The 26,642-nt window shown below is 39.6% G+C and overlaps 1 protein-coding gene across 3 annotated transcripts; it reads right to left on the bottom strand.

Moving 5' to 3' along the window:
• Positions 1-13,340: 13,340 nt before the first annotated feature.
• Positions 13,341-26,527, bottom strand: LOC135090017 (sodium/hydrogen exchanger 9B2-like). 3 transcript variants are annotated; one of them, XM_063986235.1, is made up of 12 exons: positions 25,604-26,527; positions 23,605-23,777; positions 22,632-22,849; positions 21,368-21,633; positions 20,844-21,026; positions 20,028-20,203; positions 18,567-18,745; positions 16,906-16,995; positions 16,539-16,619; positions 15,443-15,607; positions 14,373-14,450; positions 13,341-13,640 (listed from the first exon to the last, which is right to left on the bottom strand). In XM_063986235.1, the coding sequence occupies exons 2-12, from the start codon at positions 23,687-23,689 to the stop codon at positions 13,497-13,499; spliced, it is 1,665 nt and encodes a 554-aa protein (XP_063842305.1). In that variant the 5' UTR covers positions 23,690-23,777; positions 25,604-26,527; the 3' UTR covers positions 13,341-13,496. The 3 variants fall into 3 exon arrangements, with proteins under 3 accessions (XP_063842305.1, XP_063842306.1, XP_063842307.1); XM_063986236.1 differs by having other exon boundaries at positions 23,605-23,774; XM_063986237.1 differs by lacking the exons at positions 23,605-23,777; positions 25,604-26,527 and having other exon boundaries at positions 22,476-22,773.
• Between the last annotated feature and the right edge of the window lie 115 nt (positions 26,528-26,642).

Below are 26,642 nucleotides of genomic sequence, written 5' to 3'. Positions count from 1 at the left end.
TGTGACGAGTGGTGTGGCGTGCGTCCCAGCAGGCACACTGACTTGCCGCCACCTGTGTCCCACCGTCCGTAGCCAACGGGTAATTGTGTAAACTGACATTTTCAGGCCCTATTCACATAAACTGATGTTAGTTGCGCAACTACATTAGCGAGAATGTGACTATTATTGAGGACTATATGCTAGAGGTGTTCATAAGCAATAGTTTCATTTTTTTCAGTTGCGCAAGAAATCACGCAAGTGATCACGGCATTTACCCACATGATAAGATTGACAGCGCGACTGTGACATAACTCGATGAAGGTGACAGCTGATCAATGTCAGAGAGAGAGAGAGAGAGAGAGAGAGAGAGAGAGAGAGAGAGAGAGAGAGAGAGAGAGAGAGAGAGCATATCTGTAATCTGCCTAAAACAAGCCTCCGAATGATTTGCAGCCGAAAAAGGTGTTGCTTCTTTCGTTTTTTTTCACTTATCGCCTTCGTGCAAACACTTCCACTGACTTGCAGTGGTCTGGTCTGAAACGTTCCGACGCCCGATCTTGCATTTTTCACTAATCTTTTCACTGCTAGACATGTTTTCCCATAATACCTTAGGCACTAATTTCTGCACTAAAGCATGTTGAATAGTTCTTTATTCTAGACACAAAATTAACTTTATTCTCTCTTTACTGTGTCCATGCAAACTATGATACACGTACACCTTTATACTGCTCTCTATGTTACTGAAAGACGACCACAGCAGTAAAATGGTAAACTTACTCTAGAACATTGTTTCGTAGTGTATTTTAGCACAGTGAGGAAGAGCACTGACTTTATTGCTTTTTGCATCGCTGTTTTGTTTCCGGAGAGTTAACGAAAGAAAAGATTAATCAGTAATCCACTTTACGTTATCCTTATAGTAGTGCATGTTAGCCAGAGTTACGGGGTGCTGGACTGCTTAGACCGTATTCAGAAATTCTTAGCTCTCTCACCACGATTGTTTTCAAGGGCTACAGAGATGATCAGCTAGGTTCTCAAGAGTGTTTCTTCTGTTCATAATGCATAAATAGTTAATTTGTCACTAGAACCATACGAAAAATCTCCTTAAAAACCAGTATGGTGTCAATTAGACCCTTTAAAGAGTAGTGAGGTGCGGTCAAAATTGTTTCTGAATGGTCAGAAAATTTTGAGAAACCGTGCTCTTGTGGGAGTAATTAGAGTTTTCAGGAATGTTTCCATGATTTGAGAGATAAGAAAAAAAAATCTGTACCATCAGATGAGAAACATCCTGAGAATTGAACTATAAGAATTTCTCTGGTCTTCTGAAAATCGTCCTAATGAGAGAAGTGTTTAAGAATACAAGCGTTTCTGCATCACTTATCTAAGTTGGTTCATTCCTTTCTCTGTATCTCCCCTTCTGTCTGCTTTTCTTGTGTCACCTGCTCTCAATGGTCCTTGTGAACTTGTAAACAGACAGACAGACAGACAGACAGACAGACAGATAGACTGATAAATATAGGGAAACAGACCGAGATAAACAGATAGACAGATACTGATAAATAGATAGATAGGTAAATAGATACAGGCAGGTAGGTAAATAGATACAGGCAGGTAAGTAAATAGATAGACAAACAAATACAGTATATAGGTAGGTAAACAGACAAATAGATAAACAGACAGATGGATATATACAAACAAATAGACAGACAGACAGACAAGCACATATAGACAGACAGATAGACAGACAGACAAACAGACAAACAGACAGACAATTTAACTCACTAAAATCGCCTCGTGTGAACAAGAACTTAACAGAGCAGTACAACAAATGACTCCTTATGCAGAATCAGGTTCTCTCTCAAAACAAAAAGTCAAGGTTTATGCTCGCGGGAAACTATTCGTACAACCACTCTAATAATTAATAGTCTACAACAAATGACTCGTAATACTGCATCTGATCCTCTCTCTCTACACAAAAAGTCAAGGTTAACTTCTAAACTGTACAACAAGTGATTCGTATAGCAGAATCTGATCCTCTCTACACAAAAGTCAAGGTTTATGCTTAGAAGAAATTATTCACACTGTCGCTCCAATAGTTTGTAAATTGTACGACAAATGAGTTGTAATACGGAATCTGATCCCTCTACGTTCATAAAAAAAAAAAAAATAAATAAAAATAATAATAATAATAATAAAATATTCACGCGGGAAACTACATATCGCTACATATAGTCTTCGTTTCTTCGGGATCCATATAGTGAAGCGCGTCCTTCTCTTATCAGACATATTTTTAATGCCACAGATATAAATGTACAGGTTCTAATGTATTTCTCCATCAACTATTCTGATTCCTTGTTTAATTAATTTCTTCAGGATACGTATTTTGAAACCCTGTCTTCTCACATCTGAACTATTTTCAAAGGTCACAGATACCATTGGAAAGGTTATCATGTTATTCTACCTATTAATTATAGATATTCCTTGTTGAATTAGTTTCTTCGGAGCCCACATTTTGAAACGCATTTTTAATTCTCTCATCAGATATACTTTCAAGGGCTACATTCATCATTAAACTAGTTCTCGTAATTACTTTCCCTATTAATGATTTATATTCTTTGTTTAACCATCACTGGAATCACAACAGTCACCTTGAGAACCTCCAATAACTTACAAACCTATTTAAGGTAATCTAGGCAAGACGCCACGTCGCTCCATCAAAGGGTCAGCACTATTACGGTATCCACACCCACCCTAGTAGTAGTAGTAGTAATAGTAGTAGTAGTAGTAGTAGTAGTAGTAGTAGTAGTAGTAGTAGTAGTAGTAGTAGTAGGAAAAGAAGAAGAAGAAGAAGAAGAAGAAGAAAAGAAGGAGGAGGAGGAGGAGGAGGAGGAGATATGATGAAGAAATGAAGGAGGAGGATCAGCAAGAGTGATAATAATAATAAGAAGAATAAGAAGAATATGAAGATCACATGAAAGATAAAAAGATGAAAGAAGAAGAAGAAGAAGAAGAAGAAGAAGACAGTAGAAGAATCACCATCATCAGCAGGTGTTCATGACGACCATCTCTTCAACTGAGAGAGAGAGAGAGAGAGAGAGAGAGAGAGAGAGAGAGAGAGAGAGAGTCTAATATCTGTATTGGGCAAGAAGGGCAAGATGTTCGATATGGAAAGGGCGTATAAAGAATTGGCTGGGAAGTCTTATTTGCACATGATATTCTGGATTAACTTGCCAGCATCCCCTCCTTCCATCTTCTGCGACCCTCACTGCACAAGACATTCTATTTCTTCTCACCCCCATTCTGTCCCCCCTTTCCAATGCAGGAGTTAACCAGTACCTACACTCTTTCATCCTTTTTACTTCCTAGTCTCACCCCAACACATCCATTCTTTGTGACCTCCCTGCACAAGACTTTCTATACTTCCTTTCACCCCCATCATTTTGTCCATCTCTCTAATGCAGGGGTTAACCAATATCTCCACTGTTTCATCATCTTTTTTTACTTCCTGGCCAGCCATCATCTCCCTTTCCACCCCACGACCTTGCTGCACAATACTTAGTATACTTACTCTCACCCCCATTCTCTCCACCTCCTCAATGCAAGAGTTAGCCAGCATCTTCACAGACTTCACTCTTTCATCATCCTTTTTACTTTTCACTAGTAACCTTTGGAACTCTCTCTACCTGTGTCTGTATGCAATTCCTTCTTCATGTGACTGGAATTGTCTCACAAGAGGAATGTAGGTATCAAGAGAAACAGATAAAGTAACTCACTATCCACTTGAGACACCCTTGCTCTATCTCCCAGACACAATATTTCAAGAAGTATCTAAAAAATAATGATGATAATGTCTTATCTCATTACAATCTTCTTCCTCTTAATACTAAAGACTGTACTGAGTCTAGAGAGGGGCTGGCTGACTTGCTGAGGAAGGCTAAGTATGCCTGTAATGAGAGATGGAAGAGTAAAGAGAGAGAAAGAAGAGGGAGAATGGCTGAATGAGAAAGTTTATTCAGGACCTAAGTGGCTGATTAACTTGCTGACTTGCTGAGTGACTGAAGTGGCTGAGATTAAGAGCCATCTGATATCTACATTTTACACTGTACTATATTGAACTGTAGTGATAAAAGGTACTGATTGTTTTCCTTGTCTAAAACTCTTGGTATAGTTTTGCTACTCTCAGGGGAAAAACACAAAAATTTTATGCTTTTACTGTGAGTATCTTTCGTTGAACTCCAAAGCATTGTAAGAGTTGTTTACGTGGAGAAAGGGGAGACAGACTGAAAAGAGAGAATAGGAGGTTCTTGCTTTTTTTTTTAATAGTTTAGTACAAAAGGGGTCTAAAACAAAGTATTGTATGGTGATAACAGGAAAAGTCTTGTAGGAGAGGTGAAAGAGGAAAAGAGAGATTACAAGGTCCTTTTATTTCCTCTTTTTTTTTTAATATTTAAGAGAGTTTAGTCTAAAAAGAAGGGATTAAAAAGTGTTGCATGATGATGAAAGGAAAAATCTTGTAGCAGTTAGCAAAAGAAGAAAAAGTGGTTATTTATTTATTTATTTATTTTTTTTGTTTGTTTAGTAAAAAAAAAAAGGGGCATTTCATGGTGATGACAGGAAGAATCGTGTAGCAGCCAGTGAAGATTTAAGCATGTGGAAAATAGTTTTTACATTGTGAAGGTGCACAGCCATGGCTTGGTTATTACTATTTGTTATAAATTTTACTTATATTTATTTCTCTATCGATAAATTCTTACTTCTAGATATAACTGAGAAAGTGCACTGTCATAGCTTGCTTGTTAGTACGTGATGAAAACTTTATTTGTATTTACTGATCTCTTACTTCTCTCTCATGTCTATACTCGTACATACTTCTTGTGAACTTATTTTACTTTACTGGTGGAAAGAATAAAGTTAAGAAAATTAATCTGGCTGACACTTGCTTTAGATAATTTATCTTGCATATAAATGTACTTCTCTAGTAATTTGTGAACTCAATTATGAAGGCACTTTTCATTACATTTACAAATTTCAATTCCATTTCTTTGATTTTTCTTTTTCAACAGTAAAGTGAAAATTTTAACATAATACATGTAGTGATTTTCCTGGCACATGGTGCAAGACTTTACCAAGCTATAAAGAGCAGGAAATATATATGCATTGTATTCAAAGACTCACAGCTTAGTTGATTTTCCACCTACAAAATGTCACTATTGAATATCAGTCTTTTTCAAATAGCAAACAAATTCAAAGATGAACAGTTCACATCATTATTTACTTACATGTCATTAAGACTGTCTCTCAAGCAATAAATAAAATATACTGTTTAATGACCCACAGCTCAGTTCATTTATTGTCTACAGAATATTATCAAATCTTACTCTCTCTCAAACAGCAAATGAAACATATTTAGAGATGCACAGCTCACTTCAGTTTCCATCTGCAGTATGTTATCAAATCTCAATCTCAGTCTACCTCTTGTAAGTAGGGCAAGTTTCAGTGGAAAACACAGCAATACATTACATGACTAACCTTGTGGTCCAGGAATGTGTCTAGCTATTGGAAATAACAGCTAAGTCAAGTTTGTCTGAGTCTCCTGCAGATCTGTTCTGTTAGACAGTCTGTCTGCTGCTGTGCTGTAAACATTTCCCTTTCTAGGAGTATAGCCACAGTGACAGAACCTCACAGCAGCTTTGTCCCTCATGGCATCAGTGTTACACCCACTGTTTTGTGAGCTTCTGCTGCTGCCTGAACATGGTGATGAATGAGAATGAAATACTAACAATGACAAAAGAAAAACTATTTTATATATATATATATATATATATATATATATATATATATATATATATATATATATATATATATATATATATATATATATATATATATATATATATATATATATATATATATATATATATATATATATATATATATATATATATATATATATATATATATATATATATATATATATATATATATATATATATATATATATATATATATATATATATATATATATATATATATATATATATATATATATATATATACACACACACACACACACACAATCTGCATTAACACTCACTGCTACAATCTTCAACATGATCATCTACAACTTATTTTATTTTATCTATATTTATCTATACTACTGTCTGAATATTTCTGTAGGTGAAAAGAGACAAAATTAAACTCATTCTCTCTAACTCTTTGCTGATACTTTGATTTTTTCTTACAGATGTTAGCAAAGAATGACCACAGTTAATTATACAAGCATGCACACACACACACACACAACCACCCATCCACATCAGTGTGTATGATGCACAGACATGTTACTGGCAAGTTAAATCATCATAATAAGTCAAATATATTTATTGATGGATACATAGTGCATGCACTGCAATGGCAAAACTGTCAGGGCAAACCAACACCCACCCACCCAATACATAGTACATCATACGAGGTACACGAATCCAGCTATCCTTTGTATGAATGAAAAATGCTGCTTAAGGGGAAAAAATAAGAAAAATTCATTAAACTGCTGATTTTAGAGAGAGAGAGAGAGAGAGAGAGAGAGAGAGAGAGAGAGAGAGAGAGAGAGAGAGAGAGAGAGAGAGAGAGAGAGAGAGAGAGAGAGAGAGAGAGAGAGAGAGAGAGAGAGAAACTGCCAAACTGTTACCAACCAAGCAACAAGCAATGACCAAGGCCCAGGTGGGTGTTTGCTGCCCAATTGTCCTGCCATCACACAACAGTTTTGGTTCCTAGCAAACCTTAAGTGTCCTTCAGATAAAACAGAACAGGATATTTTTAGAACAATTTTCTGATGATGTTTTACTTGGTGAGGCACACAAACCACCATGAGTTGTCCAGTAAGTAACCATCTATTTATTTATTTATTTTTTATCTCAGTACAGTCATGATTTGGTTCCTAGCAAACTATACACAGTATGCTTCAGATAAAACTATTTTTACAATTTCCTGATGAGGAATTCCTTGGTGAGATGCACAAACCACCATGATTTGTCCAGTTAAGTAACCTTGCTTTTTATCTCACAGTATAGTCATGATTTAGTTCCTGGCAAACTATACACAGAATGCTTCAGACTAAACATTATGAATTTCCTGATCTTTCTACTGTTGGTGAGGCACACTAGCCATGATTCGTCTAGGGAATGACCAGCTTGCTTTCATGACCTATTTTCTTTAAGAGTGGTTCTGGCATCTGGAGATGTCAGTCTCAAAAGAGTATTGTCAAGAGAATAAATAAATAAATAAAAAAATAATAAATAAATACAGTAAAATTCCTCTTATCCGGCATCAACGGGACCGCCAAAATGCTGGATAGTTGAATATTGCCGGATACTTGAATAGAAGTGAAATTATGTCCACAATCACCACCCTACACTTACCATAACAACTACATCTTACCATAACAAAGATCAACTGATCTTAATCAGCAGCTGATCTGATCAGCTGCTTAAGTGTAAGCACAACACGCTTCCTCTTTTCTACAACTTTAGGCACGATGAAGGTGTCAGGCGATAAACAGTGCACACGCGGGACTGAGTCACTGAGTAAACACAGTGCAGTGGGCCGTGGGTGGCGCGAAGCAGTGCGCTCTGGTGGCGAGGGGACAAAGTATGCCTCGCGCGGGAATTTTAATCGATTTTATGAGTACACATTGATTTTTTATTGATTTTAAGGATCGGGGAAAATGTGCCGGATACTTGAAGCTGCCGGATACTCGAATGCTAGATGAGAGGGATTTTACTGTACAACTGTTTTGAAAGAATTCAAGTCATGGGCAGTAGAAAATGCATAATCAAGCAAAGAATTCTAGAATTTACCAGTAAAAGACATGACATTGAGAATATTGGTTAACTTTTGCATTAGGAAGGTAGACAACAGGGATGAGAAAGTAAAAAGCGTTGTTCAGCAACTCTCACCATTATTCTGTCCAACTCCTTGATGCAATAGTTATCTAGTATTCTCAATCTTTCATCTCTTTTACTGGTACACTCTGGAACTTCCTGCCTGCTTCTACATTTCTCCGTCTTTGACTTGAATTTTTTCTGGAGAGGTTTCAAAATACCTTTTAAATTATGGGTAACTTTTGACTACACTTTGGGATGACTGGCACCTTCAATGGGCCTTTTTCAGCCTTTTTTTTGTTAGTCTAGACTGGAGTCCACTCTTACACACACACAAAAAAAAAAAAAAAAAAAAAAAAAAAAAAAAAAAAAAAAAAATCTGCATTCACTTACACTATGTTCTGCATTTTTCTTTGATCATCAAGTCTTCTCACCAAATTTGACAGCTGATTATCAAAGTGACCTCATGCAGTCACTTCCACTGTGTTTTGCTTTCACCTTTGATCTGACAGTCTCACCAAAACCTGACGAATGATTCTCAACATATCAGAAGAATTATGATTGAGGGAAAGCCAAGCACAGTGGAATCAAGTACAGTATGCCACACTGCTAATGCCCACAACCATACTATATATTCTGGCAAAACAGGGACATTGTCTAACTCTTTCACTGCTCAAGCCATTTATATTTTCTGTAGTTTTATCTATATTTTCAGTACAACCATAATGCTACTCAAACAGTAGATTCCTCACTTTGCCAAGAACAGTGAAAGGGTCATACATCACAGTGAACTGCCTTGCCACACAACACAAACACGGAAACAACTACCACACGCCACCTGATTATTGCACATGGTTGATAATGGAATGTTGTCATCACTATTACGTTCAAAGTCACCAATATTGCATTCAAGTTGAAGTCATCTCTATTGCACTCAAGATTGTCACTATTGCACTCAGTCATGCTGGGATCAGTGCTTCAGGTTTCCAGTGCAACACACCTGGCACTCTCCCTGCAGCACACCAGCAAGGTTGCTACGATGCCACACACTTCTTGACATGGCCAACTTTTTTGTTGTGGAAGGGATGGCTGCTTGATTTACTGTGATGGAGGCAAGTGTTGTACAGTCTCGCCTCTCCCTGAGCCAGCACACTCTTTACATCTACTTATTAACTAACTTAACACGGTCTAAAATTGGTGATACATTAAATTTATATACTGTCCAAAACTTCTTATTAACAGTTACATTGTTAATATCATATACTTTCCTAATCCAAGCAGTTCCAAACTAAACATCTACTGAACTATATTCATTAGGAATTATTCATCATTAAACAAGACAATTATATTTCTCAATAATATAACAGTTAAATTCACCTACTTAAAGTAAAATCTAACATTACTTCATACAATCTAGTGAGCTTTGTAATATATATTTCTACTTCTTAACAACTTGAGTTAATAACATTTTTTTTGGCTGTGTTGCCAATTGAATGAAACATATTGCACAAAATTCTAGCAAAATGATCAAGACAAATCTTTTACTTTAAATTAAATGCAAGGCTTATTCAATATGTACCATTAGAACAAACAAAGGTGAATTACATGTATGCATGAATTACATTCCTCAATTTCATGAGCTGAAAATTTGTAAATCTGCATCAACAAAAATTTTTTTCATTCACCTTTTCTTGTGACATTTTATGACTATTGTAAATAAGAATCCTCCATTTGTAAATCAGGCATAGGAAAACATTACTCTAATTTGTGACTGAAAATTTTGAAAATCTAACATTTGTTGACCAAAAATTTACTTGTACATGTGTTTTTGATCCATCCTGTCTGGTTCTCTGCACTTCACCTCACCAAACACTCCAAACAGCAACACGGTCTTCTTCCCCACAGAAACACTCTTCTTCCCCACACACCTTCATCAATACTGCTGCCAGCTGTCACATTTGGCACTTTTGATTAGCTCAGTATGGTTTCTCTTTGTACTGTGCTGAGATCCCCATAAAAGGAGGCAGCCCAGACAACACATCACTGAGGTAACATTTGGCACATGCACTTCTGCACTGATTCACTACCACACTGACTGATCTTTCCTGTGATCTTCATCTATATACAATAATAAGATATCAATACTAAATACTATGGTGTAATTAAATACATGGAGATCTGATTCTTCCTGCATACTAAAAAGAATTAGCAATATGATAATAAAAAAAAAATTTGGATCAATTATAAAGATCAGTCACCCTAGATACACTTGTAGAGAGTTAGGTAAGGTTAGGCTTGGCCAGCTAACCTACTAATAAACAGACACAGATAAATGGGCAGCACATGTACACCATTTGGGAGACAAAGGTAGTGATGAGAAGCTGAGGTGGCCTGGCCATGTGCAGCAGAGGAGAGATGAGGAGTGAAGAGTACATGGGAGGAGGATGCTGGAGACAGAGGATGCTGGAGACAGACATACTGAGGAAGACATGAAGATCAAAGAGAAGATTTATGAATACACTGAAGGAAGACATGCAGGTGATGGGTGTGACAGAAGATGCAGAAAGAGTAAAGTGGAGATGGTGATTTACTGCAACAACTCATGACTGGATAACTCCATATGACACAACAGACTGCAGGAAGACACGAGGGTGATAAGTATGATGGATGATGCACGAAAGAATAAGGTGTAGATGTGTCATCTAATGTGGCAAGCCATGACTGGACCAACACATATAAGACAACTGACAAAAATCAGCATACTATCTTAACCCATCCTGAAATAACACAAAGACAGTAAGGTGGAGACAGGTAATCTGCTGCAGCAATCAATGATCAGGCAAGTCCATACAAGATAAGGTAGAAACCATTGCTACCCTAAACTATTATAAGATGACTCAGAAAAGAGTGAGGTGGAAATGAGTGATATACTACAGTGACCCCTGACCAGGCCAACCATATACAAAGAGAGAGAGAGAGAGAGAGAGAGAGAGAGAGAGAGAGAGAGAGAGAGAGAGAGAGAGAGAGAGAGAGAGAGAGAGAGAGAGAGAGAGAGGAGTGAGAGAGAGAGAGAGAGAGAGGAGGAGAGAGAGGAGACAGAGGAAGAGAGAGAGAGAGAGAGAGAGAGAGAGAGAGAGAGAGAGAGAGAGAGAGAGAGGAGAGAGAGGAGCGAGAGGAAGAGATGAGAGGAGAGGAGAGAAAACCGATGCTACTCTAACCTAAAGCAAGCCCCAGAGGACAGGGAAAAGGTGGAAATGAAAGAAACCAGTGCTACCCTAACATATTCTAAGATGATCCAGAAGACAGAGTAAGGTAGAGATGGGTGATCTGTTGCAGTGACCAATGTTATGACCAACTCATACAATATAACAACAGAGACCAGTGCTACTCTAATCCATCTTAAGTGCTACTGGGATGCCTGACTTGTACATGATCCAAAGTCTTTATAAGGTGGGAATGAACTGAGAATCCTAAGACTCCACCTTGCACCACCTTCAAGTACAATCTATGTTATTGTCAGTGAACAACTCTTGATAATCCAGCTTTCAATGAACAAGACTCAGTAATCCTCCTTCCCACAAGTTTAAAGCAAGGTAGTCTGTACAGTAAACTTTTTGACATCATGAACTTTTTATGCAACAACTATTCTGGACAAAGTCAACAAAAATGAGAGAAAGAGAAAACGAGAAAGGTCTTCCTACCCAGTGACCGATTTGTGGCCAAGCATCACTAAAACTTTCTGCAGTTTCCCACCACATTTCATAAACTTCCACTACTTGTAATGATCTAGAGTGTTAAATGCGAGGCTTGTCTGATGGGCTTATAGGTTACATAAAACATTTACTATTCATGAATGAAGATAAACAGGTGGCAACAAGTAAATATATTTCATGAAGGGATTGCCATGTGTAAACCTCATGGCTTCTTGCAGCTTCCCTTATTTTCTCAGGTTTTAATATCAAATGTTTACCGTACTTTGGCTATGACGTACATTTGTAACTTCAGCATATAAATAACAAGTAACTGTGAGTATAAAAATATGCAATGAAAATACTGCCAAGGATATCTGAATTCTAGGTTGTGGGTTCACACTGCACAGCTACATAGTTATAATGGCTAATATTGCACTGCATTTTTGAGCTCCAACTAACTGTTGTGAGGAGATCAGCAGGGTGTCACCTAGGCTAAGTACTGAACATTTTGATCTAGTACTGAAATCAGATTGCACTTCCAGGATTTCTATAACTTAAAAAAAAATCTGGTCACACAAATACTCCTAAAACAATTATTTTTTATATGCCACCTCCTGAGTACTCTGGTAGCATGGCATGGATACACACACACACACAAGAACACTTTCAATATTTTTTGGACTGTTTTTAGAGCTTGTCCTCAGCTCAGGTAATGATGCTCTTGATGTACTCCTTTATCAGTTAGGAGTGAGTGATTGCTGCAGTTTTTAAATATGATTGCAACTGTAATGATTCGTAGAGACTGTGAGAAGCCTAAACAAGAAAATATCTGCACAACTAAATGACTCGGTGTGAGAAGCCACACACACACACACACACACACACACACAACACACACACACACACACACACACACACACCTGTTCACAATTCTGCTCACCAGAGCTGGTCATCACAGTCACTTCCACAAACAAGCACACACACACACACAAACCCATAACTTCCATATCTGCAAATCTGAAAAATGCATATCTGAAAAATGCATGACACCCGTGACACTACAAATGCAAATCTGCATATATGAGTTATTTTCAATATTAGACCCAAGTACATAAAAGATTAAAATATGGCTGAATAAAGTGCCATTCTAGAATAGATACACATAGTTGAAATATAGACAGAAATGTAATCTGAAGTAATGAATAATGTGCCATTCAAAAATAAACAATATACATAATTAGTTCAAATACAGAGAAATGTAGCCTGAAGTAATGAATATTGTGCTATTAAAAAATAAATAATACAGATGTTAAACAGAAATGCAGTGTGAACTAATGACAAAAAAAAAAAAAAAAAAAAAAAAAAAAAAAAAAAAAAAGGCAACAAAACACAAAGCACTGGTAGACTGGAGCTCGGACTGTTATACTGTGACTGGCTGGCTAGCTGCTCACTCCTACCTGAATGGCTGGGTGGTAGACGCCAGGCTGGCGAGAATGAGAACATGTCCACCACAATGCTGCCTGGTGGGCCCAGTCATGCAGCAGAGATCACTTTGACAGAAATAAATGTGTGGGAGTGCACAACTCTGCCACTCACAAAACTTTGCAGATTTATTTATAAAACTCTTATGGACCTGTTCTCAGTTTTAACAAAGCCACTCAAACTTCTTCATAGATTCATCCACAAACTCTACAAAGAAACATTTATTACACATCCATTAACACAACTCTCCATAAAATCACTCACAAAACTGTTACGGATCCATTCTCAGTTTTTACAAAGCTAATCAGAAAACTTTTCCCAGATCCATTCACACAACCACACACATTACCACTCTCAAAACTTCATATATCCGCACCCACACATCTAGACACACACACACACCACACCTGAGGTATACAAATCCTTGTCCTTAGCAACACTTCTTGTTCCTGCTGGCCTATGTCTGGCATCACTCAGGGAGTTCCTTTGCTGCCTCACCTGCCTCCTCCTTGGCCTGGGTGGATTTGCTGAGGAGACGCGGGGCTGTCAGCATGATGGCAGCAGCTCCCACTGGTGCTGTCAGCAGGATGCTCAGCACAGCAATGGTCAGCACCTGCAGGACACACACCCAGGCATCAACTTTAATGGAATCAGGTCACAGGTGTTTGAAAGCAAATTGCTGACAGCTGTCAGCCTAAGATCTGTAACACTACACCTATAATGATGCTCTGCCACACATCAATACATTGGGTCCAAATTAGATGGCAGCTGTTGACCTAAGAGCACTTAAACTATACTTGTATGGTGTATTGCTGTTGGATATATATTAATTTCCAACAAAAACATTAATAATGGTGATGGATAATGACTATTTCAATATATATAACTAATAATCACCAACTCTTTCTTCACTCTCCTAATGAGGGTTAGCCTTTGATGTTTCTTATTAACTCAACCTCACTTCTATCTCTTAAAATCTACACTGTCTTATTCCGATTCCTCCGTTATACTTTCCAACCCCTCTCAAAATCTACAGTCTTATTCCAATTCCTCTGTTATACTTTCCAACCACTAATCTCCTTTCACTTTTCTAATCAGAGTTACCATCATACATATATTAACTCATTAAAGCTTCTATCTCTAAAATTCTCTATCTCTTCTTATTTCAATTCTTTGATTTTACTTTGTAACCACTAATCACCTCTTCTTTCACTCTCATATTTCAAGTTACCCTCCCAAGTTACCCTCATGTGTTTCTCATTAACTCATTCACACTTCCATCTCTAGCAACCTCCATGAATTCAATATACAGATTTACTCATTGTTTCTCCTGCCCACCTCTTACCTGCTCCCCAAGTCTCTCCTCCTCAGGCCCTGCGTTGGTCTTCCTGGCATAGTCCAGTGCCTGGGACCCGATGGCAGCCTGGTGGGGATCAGATAGTCACAACTGTACAATACTCATTAATACACTGGTTTCCATACTAGAAGGAAAGGAAACTGGTTAGTATACTTAAAAGGGTTGATTGGCTGTTCAAAATACCATGCAGATTTTCTGATGAATGTTTAAAATAACACAAATGGGTAGAGAATAATAATACTAAGTTATTAGAGAGTATTAAAATAAGATTAGATCAATTTATGGATGGGGATAATAGGTAAAGAGCTAGATATGCTTTATACAGGGATTGCCATGTGTAGGCCTGATGGCTTATTGCAGCTTCCTTAGTTTTCTTGCACTCGTATGTGATAATTTTGTTCCCATACAGGTGATGGATATACTTCAAACCTCCACTCCAGATGGCTCGCCTCATGACTATGTACTCTACAACAGTGCAAACATTTACATGAAGTGAAATTACAAGTATTACATCTCTTTACTCACCTCTCCTATGTCTTACTTCTTTAGGTGAGTGTCCACCAAGATGACTGCACAAGAACAGTCCCCTTCTCTCTATCCCAACACTCGTATTGATAGTTCAAGCACAAGCATGTTTATTCAACTTATTTCTTTTCACATTTCCCTAGATTTTTGCTGGGGAAATGTGAAAATTAGGGATTCACTGTGCCTATATTTCTCACGGATATTAAGAAAATGGAACATAACTGCCAAAACACTATTTAATGTAAAGTACACAAAGTACTTACAACCTGAGGCAGTGTGGATGAAGAGTCAGGTTTGGCATAAGTGAACAGGACATTATTATAAAACCAATTCCGTAAGAAGCTCGTCAAGAACAACATTGCAGCACTTACTCAGAAACTATGGTAAAGTGATGATTGCTCCCTGCAGTTTGTGTGTGTGTGTGTGTGTGTGTGTGTGTGTGTGTGTGTGTGTGTGTGTGTGTGTGTGTGTGTGCAAGGGAAAAGTGCTTGCTTGATAACCTATGAAAACCAGTGCTGGAATGGCTGCCTCACCTGCACCGTGGCCTTGGGTAGCCAGGCGAAGGCCACAAACAGCCTCTCCTTCATGTTGAGTTCCCCGCCCATCACCACCAGGAAGGAGGTCACCATGCGGAACACCAAGCCAACAAACAACGTCAACAAGCCATAGCCAATGGTGCTTCCCTCAAGCTTGTCCACCTGGAATGGGAAACAAATAAAACATTAAATCAAATTTTAAAAATATAAAATATAAAAAAGCAAATAGTAAGTAAAAAGAATAAAAGAAAATAATGGAGGAATTTACAAATTTTGAGATGAATAAAGCTGAAGTTTAATCAGAAGCCTCTTGCATTAGCAGATGTATTCATTTGATTAAATGAAAATGTCTTGACTGATTAGTACATTTTGATCAGAGTAAATCTTCCAACACTTCATTTCACATGTAGAATGTATCTTTCTTGTAACTCATCACTGCACAGTATACATAATGAGTTAGGCAGCATGCAGCATTTTCACCTGTACTTGTGAATTGACTTGCTATCAAACTTGGATCCAAATGTACAGGCAACAAATTTTGGATAATCCTTTTCAGACTATACTCTTTGGGGGCTGGCATGAGAGAGAGAGAGAGAGAGAGAGAGAGAGAGAGAGAGAGAGAGAGAGAGAGAGAGAGAGAGAGAGAGAGAGAGAGAGAGAGAGAGAGAGAGAGAGAGAGAGAGAGAGAGAGAGAGAGAGAGAGAGAGAGAGAGAGAGAGAGACAGCGAGAGAGAGAGACAGCGAGAGAGAGAGCAAGCGAGCGAGCGAGACAGTGAGAGAGAGAGAGAGAGAGAGAGAGAGAGAGAGAGAGAGAGAGAGAGAGAGAGAGAGAGAGAGAGAGAGAGAGAGAGAGAGAGAGAGAGAGAGAGAGAGAGAGAGAGAGAGAGAGAGAGCGAGAGAGAGAGAGAGAGCGAGAGAGAGAGAGAGAGAGAGAGAGAGAGAGAGAGCGAGAGAGAGAGAGCGAGAGAGAGAGCGAGAGAGAGAGCGAGAGAGAGAGCGAGAGAGAGAGCAAGAGAGAGAGAGAGCAAGAGAGAGAGAGCGAGAGAGATACAATAAACTTACCTACAAGAAGTTCTTCACAAAACCTAATTACCTGAATTTCTGCCCCAATCAAGGCAAAGAGGAAGGGCTGGAAAAATGTCCACATGTGCTCTAGCATTTTGTCCACATAATTCTGCAGGAAAAGTGAAGTCATTGATAATTCAGCTGAAAACATCACATCATCCACACTAGTACAGCACCCAAAACATCACATCACTTACACTAGCACAGCACCCAACACATCATTTACACTAATACAGCACCAAAAAACACATTTACACCATTAAAATCAATAGATGCCTTGAGTTTGTATTCACAGGCATCCAACTTCAAGCTGAAATATGACTGGTATTACTGGACTGACATTAAGGAATTTAACCCAAAAGTAATGTTGTATCAATCTACAGGCAGCAGCTCACCTCCTCTGTCATGCCTTGCTTCCTCCAGCCAAAGCCGGCCACAAATGCCATGACCAGACAGCCTAGAGCACCTGAGCCTCCCAGGTGTATCTGAAATGGAGACTCAGTTAACTTTCCCTGCAGTATGTAACAATTCTCAACACTAAAAACAATGAATGGAATTTTTATAAGTGTCAACAAGGAAGAAAGGGACTACAAGAATAGGTTTTGCAATTTCTAGTCAATATTATGTTTATTTGCGGCTGTAGAACAAAAAAAAAAAGGTTAGAGATCAAGGAAACCTGTCAGATAGCAGTGAAACGATGAAAGAGAGCCACACCATTTAAGTGATTACAAGCTGCAGCAGTCAATGAGTAAATGCAGTTTACTTGCACAGTGTAAACTATGGAGTAGCTTTAACTAGATAGAGTTAGTGGGTCAAAGTGTAGTAAGCTTCACAGTGAAGCTGAGAACTTGGTGAATTTTTAATGTGGCTATGATGGTTCACACAGCACTGTCCCCAGCAAGGAGTGTAAGTATTGGGTGCTTGTGTGTGGTGACCCTGTGGCATGGTGATGGGGGTGATGGGAGGTATAGGACAAGGTTATTAGATTCAGTCATACTACTCACCATTAGAACATAAGTAAGAGGAGCTGAAGCAACCCATCAGGCCTACATGTAGTGGTGTCTGTATGAAACTTACCTATTTCCTACTAGCATCACAAATATAAGGTAAATGTAAGTACATAGGAGAAGACAGGAAGACTGAAGGAGAGATGGATCAGCTGCATGGAGGAAGATACAAGAGAAACGGATAGACAAAGCAGAATCATACAATACAACCACATGGGGAAGACTCATCCCACTGATCCTGTATGGAAAAAAGACAAGCTAAGAAAATAAAGAAGAAAGACTTGTACCATTACCATATCAAGAGGAGCTGGAGACTTGAAAGGTAAATAGTTAAGTGAGGAAGTGAACCTACTAGTGAAGTAGTGAAAGCAATAGAGTTTGGAGTGGTTGAATGAGTACACCATAGTATAGGATGGTCTAGAAGTATGAGAATGAACAAAAAAATTAGATACACGAGTGATATTGAAGGATGAAACGAGTTGAGGGAAGCCACTTCCAAAATAAAATAAACAACGTGAATGATTACGGATATGAGACAGTTTGGAGGTGAGATGAGAATTAATGAAAGAAAGTGAGATACATGAAAAATATTGAAGGATGAAATGTGAGAAGAGGAAGCTAAGGAAACCACTGTTGAAATGAATCAATGAATGAGAGAGAGAGAGAGAGAGAGAGAGAGAGAGAGAGAGAGAGAGAGAGAGAGAGAGAGAGAGAGAGAGAGAGAGAGAGAGAGAGAGAGAGAGAGAGAGAGAGAGAGAGAGAGAGAGAGAGAGAGAGAGAGAGAGAGAGAGAGAGAGAGAGAGAGAGAGAGAGATATGGCAGCCAAGGTATCAACTAAACAATGGGGGAATGAGAGAGAAGGGAAAGATTGTGTCTTATTGTGGCCATCACCTTGAGGGAAGAGGGGTGAGGCAATGGAGCTGTAGAGACAGACAGTGAAGCTATGACTTTTCTTACCAGAGGAACAAGACAATGACAATGAAGACAGTGAAGCTTTGCAATGGAGATGTGGAGACAGACAGACAGTGGAAGAGTGACTGTTTACTCACCAGAGGACTTCCAAAGAGTGACACGACCCCAGCAGTGAGCAGCACCACGAACCTGAGCAGTGGGGCATTGTGCTGTGAGGGGACAGGCAGCACCCAGCACAGCACACCCAGCACCACACCGTAGATCAGCCCCACCACCACCTCAAAGGGCCCCTTCAGGATGACCATCCATAGCTCGCCTGTGAAGATGTTTGAAGGAGTAATGCAAGAATACATCAACTTGAGTGAAGTAAAAGATGATAATTTTAAAGTGGATAGGGAAAAGAAATGTGTGGCATGAAAGACCTAAGTAAAAGATAATCAATTTAATATGAGAGCATATCTGAATTGAAGATAACTGATTACACCATCACCATTGTCATTTTGTTTAATGTTTTTATATTCCCTTTCCTGAATCTGCTGCAGTCTCAGAATTGGAGTAGGTGTGGGGTAGAGAACAGTCTCATTAGGAAGGGCAGGGGTAAACCAATGTATGCTGTCAGGCCTTGCTATGGAGGCATGTGGCCAGCTGTTGTACTATGCTTAAGCTCCTGGGATATAGTAGGGTCGTTCATGAGACTATCCATTTCCACTGCGGGCCAATGGTGTTGAGTGTTAAGGAGTGTGTGGTGCTTTGTCTGGACCACCCTGTATGGGAATGCCAGCCTGGTATATAGATAAAGATTTTCTCTATAGGGATGGACACTCATGTTCTTCCCCTGAATGCATCTTCTCTGACAGATAGTAGGTATGATTTTATGATGACTTTCCCTTGATGGTCTATAAGGGGCAGAGTATGGTTAATCAGGTGTCCATGATAGTATAATGACCCTCTATCAATAAGTAAACACAAAGGACACTGCCTCACTTACATATGAAGACCAATCACCACAGGCCCTTTCACTTTAGTGCAGCTGGTTCTGTTCAAGTGTTCAGTGTCTTCATGGAGGCTGCCAAACAACTGACCAATGCTATCATATCAAGGTCCCCTCCCCAAAGCAGACTGCCCCACTGTGAGGATAGAGCCTGTATTCTCAAACTCTGTGCTCTCACCATGTCTATTTTCAAAGGTTACATAACTGAGTAGCTGGGTTCCCAACAGTGTTTCTCTAGTAAATAATGTAGAAATCTTGTTAGTCTGTCACTGCCATAAAAACACCCATGTAACTTCAACTACAGCCTTTTGAATGTAGTCAATGTGTGGCACAGAAGTGTCTCAGAGTATGGCCCTACATCTCATGGTAGGTGGTGGTGGTGGTAGTGGTGGTGCCACATCTCTACCCCCTAACTGGTGCATGTCAGTCTCTTCTCTGCATCCCTGCTTCCATACGTTACTCTCTTACCTCCCAACTAACCACCACCTAGATACCCAAGCACCACATTACCACATATAACTCTCATGTAACAATCTTCAAACTGGCAAGTAACAATTTGTAGCTGATCTTAGTATTCTATGCCCCAGAGCAGACACCGGTGACTCACCTTCAGCAAAAGTGATCCCCATGAGGACACCAAAGCCGGATATGGCCAGCACGTCATCCACACTGGAGGCAGCAATGACCAGCGTGGGGATGCCCTTGTCCACACCATAGCCCTTCTGTGACAACACCAACATGCACGGCACGATGACAGCAGGTGTGACAGCTCCCAGGACAAAGCTGCAGGGGTATGGAGGAATCAATGTCACCATCAATGTACTTGCTATTGTCAATGGCAGCACCACCATACTTGTGACCATTAGTGTAGCCAGTAAGCAGATTCTAATACACAATATAGGAAAATAGTAAAGTTTATTCTGGTCTATCTATGGGCTGTATTCTGAAACCTTTTGCTCTCTCATCACAATTATTCTCAAAAGCCACAGAGATAATTAGTCAGGTCCTCACAAGTGTTTCTTCTGTTAATGTAGAAATCTTGTTAATCTGCAACTAGAATCATAGAAATACCTTTAAAAACCTGTGCAACTTCAACTAGAATCTTTTGAAAGAAGTGGAGGTGCAGCACACAAGTTTTTCAGGATATGGTCTTGTATAACATACAGGCATACAAACAAAGGGTGGCCCAGACAAAGCACCACACACTTGTACACACCATTTATACTCTTAGCCTCATCAGCCCATGGTGGGAAGGGACAGTTATTCTGGGACTAATTAAAATGAAATTACATCCCTTATGCAACTTTGCTCAAGTCTGTATAACTGGTGTTAACTCTTTCACTTCAATACTGTATAACTTTCATCCCAATAATGAAAAATTTCCTGTATCTCCTGGGCAGAGTATGAAGTGTGGTGAGCTCACCCCAACATGAGTCCCCAGAGCCAGGGGAAGCCCAGGAGAAGGTGTGTCACCACAGCCACCACCAGCGTCTCCACCACACACGGGGAGAAGGCCAGACGCACCACCATCAGACTCAGCTGTCTCAAGGCTGCTGGGTCCAAGCCAAGACCTGCCCGCAGCAAGATGATCACCAAGGCAAGGTTGCTGTGGGGGGTCACTTGTACAGGAAAGGAAGTGGTGATCTTTACTTGTCTTGCACTATTAACAATTGTATATAATTATGATCTTCCAATGCCCATAATCTTACTGTAAGCATGCAGTTGAAGTTGAGGGTAAATATTCATGCCAGTTAGTGTGGATAGCATTGACATGCCAATCATTGGTAGTCCAACAATCTTTCAAGTGAAGGAAGCAGTGTTACTGACCACTGGGGATGATAAGCAGCAGTAAGCAGAAATGTGCAGACTGACACTGCCTCACAATACACCCTGTGAGTTGCTTTCCAAGACAGGAGTGAGGGAAGGAGGGAGGGGGGAGGGGCTCACCGCAGTGCTGCTGACCACTCCTGGTCAATGCTTCTGCCGACGTGGTTAATGCCAGGCACACTCTTGAGCAGGATGCCCACCACCAGCATGCCCAGCAGCGGAGGCAGCCTGAGGGGCTCAACTGCCCGCCCTGCTGCCTCTGCTGTCAGGAACAGGATGAAGAGAGAGAAGATGTTCCCACCAGGAAGCGCTGTGTCCCCCAGCAGCGACACCAGCGAGCCAAACACCAGGCACAGGATCAGTAGGCCTGTCAGCCACTTCCCAACCTACAGACAAACATTTGCCACTCAACTGTCTGGTCTGGGAATCATAACATTATTGTTAACATTGTCATTGCAACACAAACACCAACCACTTCGTAATTCAAAATCACAATTATTGACAAGTAAAACACTTTCATGAATGCAGCACTCTCAAGTGCAGGCAATACAATGCAGACAGCTGCTGGCAGTGTACACAAGCATTACAGGGTGAAAATCACTACACCACACTCACAGGTGCCTCAAGTGCTTCATGTGCAGGAGCAAGAAGTACTCATTGAATAAGCACCAACATGTCACAAATCAAGACTGCATTAATTTACTGACTATAACAAAAATTTGAGCATTTATAATTTCACTGGTCATGTTATTCCTCACATCAATACAACAGAAAGGAAAACTATACTTTGTATCTGTGAGTGAGAGTGAGAGTGTGTGTCTGTGTCCATGCATGTATCTGTATGCGAGTGCAAGTGCTTCATGTGCAGGAGCAAGAAGTATTCATTGAATGAGCACCAACATGTCACAAATCAAGACTGCATTAATTTACTGACTATAACAAAAATTTGAGCATTTATAATTTCACTGGTCATGTTATTCTTCACATCAATACAACAGAAAGGAAAACTATACTTTGTATCTGTGAGTGAGAGTGAGAGTGTGTGTCTGTGTCCATGCATGTATCTGTATGCGAGTGCAAGTGTGTGCGCGTGTGTGTGTGTGTGTGTGTGTGTGTGTGTGTGTGTGTGTGTGTGTGTGTGTGTGTGTGTGTGTGTAAAGAATGTGCAGCATTAAAACAAGCCAAGCAAGTGTAGAACACCATCTCAGAGTGCTGAAAGTAAACTTACAGTGTATATACATGGCATCCAAGCAATAACATTTGGGCCAGCCAGTGGTGCTCTCACACTGCCTTCACTCTAACCACCATAACTATCCTGAGGTGAAAAGGAAAACAATACAAAAAGGTTTAAACATAACATTCTTGACTACTGGACTCCTCTTACTCTGCCATGGGGGGGGCAGAGGAGGGCATATTTAAATCTCTGCAGATGTGTGGGGTTGGAGAGCAATGGGTGGCGGCTCCGCATGCAGGGGTGGAAGCAGATGGAGCAGCGGGCCCTGCATGTGCCTTCCTTCTCCTCAGGGCCTTGGTCCTCAACGCTGCACAGTTCCATGGTATTGATGGTGCAGGTCTCCTCTGTTGTGTTGCATGTCTGGCCATCTGCAGGTCAAGTGTGGTGCTAGCGTGCTTGGAACATGACAGGTTACAATACTTTTTTTTGTTTTTTTTTTATGAGAAGGGCAAGGGTAATAGATAGAAAAAAAAAAAAAGGCCCCCCAAAATAAAGGTCAAAAAGGTCATCCTAAATTGGAGATTAAACAAAAATGCTTTAAATTCAGGTGTGTATTGAATTACTATGTATGCCTAGTGTACATCATTCAATTATGTTTTATGCAATACTAAATTAAGTTCTTCTATGTATGCCTAGTGTACATCATTCAATATGTTTTATACAATACTAAATTAAGTTATGTCAATTAATAGGCTTGCTTGTCCTGCAGGTTGTGTGGGGCAATAGCTTGTTTGCAGTGTGACAGATTACCTAAGATTACATGGAAATTCTATAAATCATGAATGTTACTTAATTTCTATACATGCCTGGCATACATCATTCAATTCTGCTTTCTTCAAGTCTGAACTAACCTTTCACTACATCAATTAGTAGATTTTACATGGAAATTCTATTAACCAAGAAAGCCATAACAGATTTCTACATATGCCTGTTATAGATGGTTCAATATTCTGTTTCCAAGATTGAACTAAGCTTTTACAATGTAGGTTAACAGACTTACCTATGTTACCTACTTCAGAGGCTAATTATGAACATCAAGACTTAATAAAAACCAAAGCTTTGTTTGTAAACTAAAAGAAAACTGCAGACAAAGCCTTGATATTCACTGAACACTGCAGCTCACCCCCATTCTGGAAGGCCTTGTCCTCTGTAGGGGAGAGCGGGATTACAGTGTCTGCTGGTGGGGAGAGTGGTGCAGTGGTGTCCATGCCTCACCAACCACACCTCAGCACAGCACACTCCTGACACACACACCTTGCACTAGCACCTCACAGCCACACCAGCTTCCCCTCCCTGCTGTCAGATGCAAAGAAAACTGAAATTAATGCACTTGCTAAGGTATTACTATATTCCATGGGTGAAACACCTTACATAGGGTATTAAAAAATCACATCCATCTTAGTGGAAAATTAATTATTTTGACTGAGAAATCAGTTTATACATTGCTGTTGTATAGATTTTTTTACTTACCATTGCAATTACTATTTCACAGGGAACAAATTACAAAGTTCTATAAGGCAGTTAAGTTACATTAGGTTAGTTAAATTTACTAATAGTGATCATAATAGCATACAAGTGTAACAATGACGACCATTATTTTACTACAGAGCAAAAACTTTTGATTCATCAGCATGAAACAGACATTCTCTAAACTTACCAATACAACCTCCCAACTTCACCTTTTTATTAGCTACTAGTGGTTTCTTCACTCAACACTGCAATGAGTAACATTACTTACCTAGTTTCTATGATTATATATTTACTTCAGGGAGGCATATATATATATAATTGCAGCTGTTCAAAGGATTGAGGTCTTTAAGAGGAATAAGAGATATATGGATGACAAATTCCTCAGGTTCAGTAATCAAGATAGGGCAAGAAATAATACATTCAAGGTTCGTTATGTAAAACCTACTTAAGTCTGAAAATCTGTCTAGTGTACAAGAGAAGGAATTCAGAGCTTAGAGTGGTAAAAGATCAATAGGTGTTACTTTGGTGAGCCACATCCTTCTGACAGCCCATCTAAGCTTTGTTACACATTAAAGTAACATTAGTTTTCATCATCTGAGAGCTTGCTTAGGTTGGGTTACGTTAGTTCTGGACCATCTGAGAGCTTGCTTAGGTTAGGTTTGGTCAGTTTTGGATTAGGTTGCATTAAATCCAGTTTGGATTAAATTTAGGTTTAGATTAGGTCACGTTTAGATGAATTCAGTTCTTTCATTTCACTTCTAATCCCTTCATTGGGTAGATCTTAGAAAAAAAGCTTGTTAATACCCAGAAAGTCCCAACAGTGGAAGGTTAAGTTGATTACATAACACCCAAGCTTCATTTCTTTGAGCCAGGCATAACCGAGTTATGAAAATTGGCCTTCTCCATCGCTTCTAATCCCTCTGTTGAGTAGATCTTAGAAAAAAAAGCTTATCAATGCCCAGAAAGTCCCAAAAGTGGAAGGTTAAGTTGATTACATAACACCCAAGCTTCATTTCTTTAAGCCAGACATAACCAACTACTTTATGAAAATTGGCTTTCTCCATCCCCCCCACCTCCCCTCCCTCCCCCCCGCACACACACACACACACACACACTCTACCAACTACAAGTTTCAGGGAAAATACAGTACGACACTTATTTCCTCTACATTACAGCTACAATTTTCAGGACACAGCATAACACACATTCCTTTCCTTCCAGACACTACACCAACGACAGTATTCCAGGACAATACAGACGCCCTCTCTACACGCTGCCAACAAGTTTTTAGGTCAAAATACAGCATGACAATCACTCCTCCTCTAGACACAAAATTAGTTTCCAGGACAGAATACTGTGACATTCGCTTTCCAACTACGATACTCAACATAGTAACCTCTTGCGCTCTCTAACACATACTGAACTACAGCATTCACGACAATGTACTGGGCACTTCTCCCTCTACACACTACCATCTACGGTTTCCAGGTCAGCATACATTCATAAAACACCCGCCCGCTCTCTCTACACACAGTAGTGTTTCCAGGAAAACTCTCCCTATCTAGACACTACAGTAACACTAGGTTCACGCACAGAAAAACCCGGTAGGAAGAATTAAGACTTAACACGAGGGCTACAGTCACCGTACTCACCTGGCAAGATAATGCAAGTGACTTGATGCACCGACACACACCACCACACTCCCACCCTTCTGCCGTCTGCCGCTCAGCTGTTCACGCCCCGCCCCCCGTCCCTCTTCGTGGTCTTGCCATGTTTAAATACTCCTGCCTGCACTTCCACTACTCTCAAAATGCTGCAGGCAGGGCTAAAGGATTATTTATTATTTATTTATTTTTTTTATCGTTAGAGATATATTAAGAATTCTATGTCATTAACAAGATAGTCTTGAGCACACGGTATCATCTGCGCAGCCACTGAAAATTAAGAGTAGTGGTGAGTGCAGTGACAGCAAAGCTTTTCTGAATACGTGGTCAGTTCTGAAAGAGTCGTGGTGATGGCAGTGACAGCAAAGCTTTTCTGAATACGTGGTCAATCCTGAAAGAGGAGAGTCGTGACAGCAAAGCTTTTCTGAATACGTGGTGAAATCAAGTCGCAGAATACTCTCCTAGCGCTGAAAATACAATTCCTCGTTCTTGTTTATGGCCACAGCGACCCTCCAGCTGGCCCTTGCAAGGTTACATAAACCAATTTTATTAGATCCACATTTCCTTAAATTCCAGGAACATTCCTCTTACATTGTCCTAAGTTTAACTTTATTCATGACCATGGCGACCTTTGATGCGCATTTAACTTCTGTCTTGTAGGGCAAACTATAGGTTTTATTTATTTATTTTTTTATTTTTTATTTTTTTTCTCTTAACAGACCCTTACTCTGAAACTAAGATCTCACCACGACCATTTCCGAAAGCCACAGATTAGCAAGATTCTCAAGCAGATTCTCAAGAGGGTTTCTCCTGTTAATAATGCGTTACTCACGTTAATTTACCAAACCCATAAAAACAAACACCTGTAACTCCAAGTGGAGCCTTTTGAATGATACATGTGTGGGGCAGAAGAGTCAAAATACGGTCCTAATTAGAATCGGGAGTATTAAAACATGCCGAACCCTAACCTGATATAGGAAACTGGCTCTTGCATTATTTAAGGAATGGCATTGTTAGCCCCTGAATA

This window comes from Scylla paramamosain, chromosome 34 (assembly GCF_035594125.1).
Source record: "Scylla paramamosain isolate STU-SP2022 chromosome 34, ASM3559412v1, whole genome shotgun sequence".
Classification (NCBI taxonomy): Eukaryota; Metazoa; Arthropoda; class Malacostraca; order Decapoda; family Portunidae; genus Scylla; species Scylla paramamosain.
This window is presented reverse-complemented; position numbering and strand designations above follow the sequence as displayed.

Excerpts from the sequence above, each read along its gene's own strand:
- LOC135090017 (XM_063986235.1), bottom strand. The coding sequence starts at position 23,689 with ATGGACACCACTGCACCACTCTCCCCACCAGCAGACACTGTAATCCCG. Across the intron at positions 20,204-20,843 it reads CTCTGGGGACTCATGTTGGG|CTTTGTCCTGGGAGCTGTCA; the intron begins GTGAGCTCACCA and ends ATACCCCTGCAG. Across the intron at positions 15,608-16,538 it reads TGATTGGGGCAGAAATTCAG|GTGGACAAGCTTGAGGGAAG; the intron begins GTAATTAGGTTT and ends TTCCCATTCCAG.